The following is a 4582-nucleotide window of genomic DNA, read 5'->3' as shown; positions in this document are numbered from 1 at the left end:
AGAATTCTCATTCTCACGCAAGCGCATCGACGTGGGAATCAGCTAAAGGGAAACAAAGGTTATAAGTATAAGAAAATTATAGGACCGATGTTTTCGTCACGTGGTGGGAAGGGGATACAACTTCCAACTTCTATGCGTGTGACTAACAATCCGATTGATTACGTGCATTGGGATGATCCAAACGAACTCGTCGATCGTGTGAAATTGTTAACCGCTTCGAAGAATGCCGGACATTCCAACCATAACAATGAAATAATGTCAATAATTGAAGAACTTCGTGAAGCCGATATAATTATAAATTAAAGCGCGTGCATTCATTGAGTTAGTGATGAATGAAATGTCAATTGGTACAGCTCGATAGAATGCTCATTCGTCTTAATTGTTGTAAAACGAATCAAACAATATCCTCGGGGGAGGACAACGGTGAAAGCTGGAACTTGAGATTTCAAAGTCTATGGATAAAACTGGATGAGATATTTCAACGAATACTGTGGATTGAAGAGCAGGTCAAACAGTTGTATGAGTTGACGATAAGTGAAGAAAAAGATTAGCTTGAAACAATGTCTATCGACAAATTTGGTATGGTGTTTCGCGAAGCGAACAAACCCGAGTCAAATGTTTCTTCGATTTTCTATCCCGGCGTTTTTAAAAGTTATGTGCATGATAATGCTATATGTTTAAATGATGACGCTAAATTATATAATGCGAAAGGTATGAGGATCGGACGCGTGGCGAATCCTGAAGCAAACGATCATGTTGCAACCAAAGTATACGTGGACACGCTTAACGTGAAGCTTGAGTCCGAGATTGTGAAGAAACTGGTCAAAGAACTGAAAACCGCTAAAGAGACGATAAAGTCTGAAATATTAGCTGAACAGAATGAAAAACTGATCAAAGACCTGAAAACCATTAAAGAAACGATAAAGTCTGAAATACTGGCTACGATACAAGGCATTCGATATGATGTAAATGAAAATATGAAATCAACTGATATCAACGAGACCTTGAAGGAGAAAGTAAAAAGAAGACGAGTTTGAAATATTGACAAGAAACGTGTCGACGGTCCTTGAGGGGAATCCATGGATAGCAATCATCATACATGAACATACTGTACAAGATGTATCTGTACCTGTTCCTGTACCTGTCTGTAGCTGTTCCTGTACCTGTCTGTAGTTGTTCCTGTACCTGTCTGTACCTGTCCATACCTGTCTGTAGCTGTTCCTGTACCTGTCTGTAGCTGTTCATGTACCTGTCTGTAGCTGTTCATGTACCTGTCTGTAGCTGTTCACGTACCTGTCTGTAGCTGTTCATGTACCTGTCCATCCCTGTCTGTAGCTGTTCATGTACCTGTCTATACCTGTCTGTAGCTGTTCCTATACCTGTCTGTAGCTGTTCATGTACCTGTCTGTAGCTGTACCTGTGTCTGTAGCTGTTCCTATACCTGTCTGTAGTTGTTCCTGTACCTGTCTGTACCTGTCTGTACCTGTCTGTAGCTGTATCTGTACCTGTCTGTACCTGTACCTGTATTATCAATATTAAGTAGCATTTATCGAGTCATCAAGTTATCATAAAAATCATCAACCTTGAGAGAAAAAATGAGGGGATGGAAATATAACTGAAGATTTTAAGAAAAGTATATATGAGGTAAAGACTCTATTGAAAAGCGAGTTGAGTAGCGACAGCAAGAGACGATACGCGTAGCTTTCAACGAGTTGGATAGCTGAATCAGTCATCGCTTCAATAGTTGGATTGAAAAGTGAATAATCGGTTAATGAGAGAGCGCTACAAGAACGATGATGAGTAAAGAAAACGTGGTGGAAGAACTGCATGCTCCGGCGAGACGTTTTTACCCGCGTAGACGTGTAATCGTGCGAGGATTCGATGATCTTTGGCAAGCCGATATCGTTGAAGTTCAAAAATATGCACGAGACAATGGAGGGCATCGATATATTCTCACGATAATCGATGTATTTAGCAAATATGCATGGACGGTTCCTTTGAAGAGTAAAAATGCGAGCGACGTGTGCAAAGCTTTCGCGTCAGCGTTGAAGAAAGATGGTAGAGTCCCGAATAACTTGCAGACCGACATGGGGAAAGAATTCTACAATACAACGTTTCAAGATTATCTAAAGAGTCGTAACATACATCATTATTCTACATTTAGCACTATGAAAGCTTCCGTCGTGGAACGTTTCAATCGCACGCTGAAGAATAGCATGTGGAAATTTTTCTCATTGAGTGGAAAATATCGCTGGATCGATGCGCTTCCCACGTTGACTGAGGGCTACAATAATCGAAAACATCGTACAATCCGCATGCGACCTGTCGACGTGAGCCGTAAAAATGCTGGACACCTTCTGTCCACCGTGTACAGCAACGTGAAGATTGCTGGTCCTGCCAAATTCAAGGTCGATGATCGTGTGCGTGTCAGCAAGTTTAAAACCTTATTCAACAAAGGATACACGCCAAACTGGTCAACTGAAATATTCAAGATTATCGCGGTAAAACGAACGAATCCTGTCACATATCTCTTAGTCGACTCTACGAACAAACCTATCGCCGGAGGATTTTATGAACATGAGATACGTGCGGCAAAATATCCTGATATATACTTAGTTGAAAAAATATTACGCAGAAAAGGAAATAAAGTATATGTGAAATGGCTGGGAATGGATGCCTCACATAATTCGTGGATATCTAAAACGAATATACTTTAATTATATTTTTTCTACTTGTATTTTTTAGTTATGATAATTAATTTTTGTAAAACGACTATACTTATTATATTGTGATAATTCTGCTTCATTTCTCTGTAGGAATTGTATGTAATGTTGTAATAAAAAAAAATATAAAAGAGGTATTCTTGAATAATTTTATTTTTAAAATAATGTATTGTTACAAAAGACAATTTTCACACAACATTAATATTTTAACCTATCCGTTTTTTGTGCCTCGACTGCAATGATATTAGTGCATGAAGCCACCAGTTCACAATCAATCAATGAACTTTGATCAAAAAATTCGCTCTCGATAATCGCTTTCACGATATTCTTCGCGTTGGTATCCCTCACCACAATGACAAAATTCATAAATTTATCGGTAATCGTAGGAACATTGCCGATCAGCCATGAATACATGTTGTGTATGCAGAATTCGAGATTGTATAAGTTACGCATAGTTTTTTCCGTGATGTATAGAGCTGTGAACTGATTCGACAATTTCACTAGATTCATACCATTGAGATTAACTATTTGCAATGTCAAATCATCACTCATTTTTTTACACTGTTTCTGCATAGAAAGTAAATTGGAAATACACTCCTTCGTGCGCAACAACTCTGTCCATGCATCCCGGGAAAATGTGATCTCGTTACCACGGTTATCCCCCATAGTTAGTTCCACACAAATATCATCGCCAACGTGTACACCAATTTCGAGATATTTAAAATAATTGCCAGCTATGGAATATCTTCGACTCAAGATTCTGTGCAAACTACTCGATGATTGTGAAATGGAGTCGCTGTTGTCAAAACTCCTGCAACAGATTTTTTTTTTTTTAAAGAATTAAATGTTTTTCAAAATTTTTTTTTCACAAGTTTTTCATCTTTCTACTTACATATTATTTAGTCTCCTCTTTTTGTGTGACTCCTCGATGCTTGAATGATCACATTCAGTGAGCGGATGATTGTTGTAATACATCATGCTTTTTTCGTGTTGATTGTCTCGATCTGACGCGCAACGCTTGGAATACAATGTTCTTATAGGATGCATTGGCCCCCACCTTTTTACATTTTCTTAGAAAAGGGGCGGTGCCTAACAGCTTTGTCCTTGGCCTAGATGACGTAATGCTTGTGCAATACCATTAAGTGATGACTCAGCAGCTCTGTCCTTGGCCTAGATGACGTAAGAAAGAAGGGGGTATGACTCTTGATGTTAAACTAGATTTCATGCTCCCCGACAATTCATCCTTTGCACTGGATAGGTAATTGATGCAGCATTGCAGAGACTCGATGTACGAGCGATGCCATTCGTGACACTCGTCCATAGTTTTTAGCAGCATTGACATGCTTGTCAAACACCTCAACATTTTTTTCCACGTTTCAATCATCTTGCTACCGCACAGTTGTCGACAAAAATATTCCTTTCAACTTTAATTTGCTAATCTCCAGTTCTCAAAATATAATTGCACTTTGCAATGTAACGGTGGCACCGTTTTTAACTATGAATATTAAATAACTTTTTTTGTCACGGCAAAAGTTTGCAACGATGGAACGTTTGCAAAGACTACAATTCACATTCCATCGTGTCCTATTTATTAATTGCTACTCTTAGAGATAAGGGTGATGTCTAGATGACGTAAGAAAGAAGGGGGCGGTGCCTAACAGCTTTGTCCTTGGCCTAGATGACGTAATGCTTGTGCAATACCATTAAGTGATGACTCAGCAGCTCTGTCCTTGGCCTAGATGACGTCAGAAAGAAGGGGGCGGTGCCTAACAGCTTTGTCCTTGGCCTAGATGACGTAATGCTTGTGCAATACCAAAGGAGTATCATCTTTCATAGGGATTGTCCCCCCCCCCCTCCCC

General features: G+C 39.3%; 1 protein-coding gene across 1 annotated transcript; it reads right to left on the bottom strand.

Moving 5' to 3' along the window:
- Positions 1-1912: 1912 nt before the first annotated feature.
- On the bottom strand, positions 1913-4174 carry LOC143220058 (uncharacterized). Its single transcript, XM_076445804.1, has 5 exons — positions 3616-4174; positions 3008-3534; positions 2355-2443; positions 2159-2284; positions 1913-2101 (listed from the first exon to the last, which is right to left on the bottom strand). Exons 1-5 carry the CDS (start codon positions 3768-3770, stop codon positions 1913-1915), a joined length of 1086 nt encoding a protein of 361 aa, XP_076301919.1. The 5' UTR covers positions 3771-4174.
- Positions 4175-4582: the final 408 nt, after the last annotated feature.

The sequence above is a fragment of the Lasioglossum baleicum genome, unplaced genomic scaffold (assembly GCF_051020765.1).
Source record: "Lasioglossum baleicum unplaced genomic scaffold, iyLasBale1 scaffold0151, whole genome shotgun sequence".
NCBI classification, from domain to species: Eukaryota; Metazoa; Arthropoda; class Insecta; order Hymenoptera; family Halictidae; genus Lasioglossum; species Lasioglossum baleicum.
The sequence above is the reverse complement of the archived record's forward strand: the minus strand, read 5'-3'. Positions and strand labels throughout refer to the sequence as shown.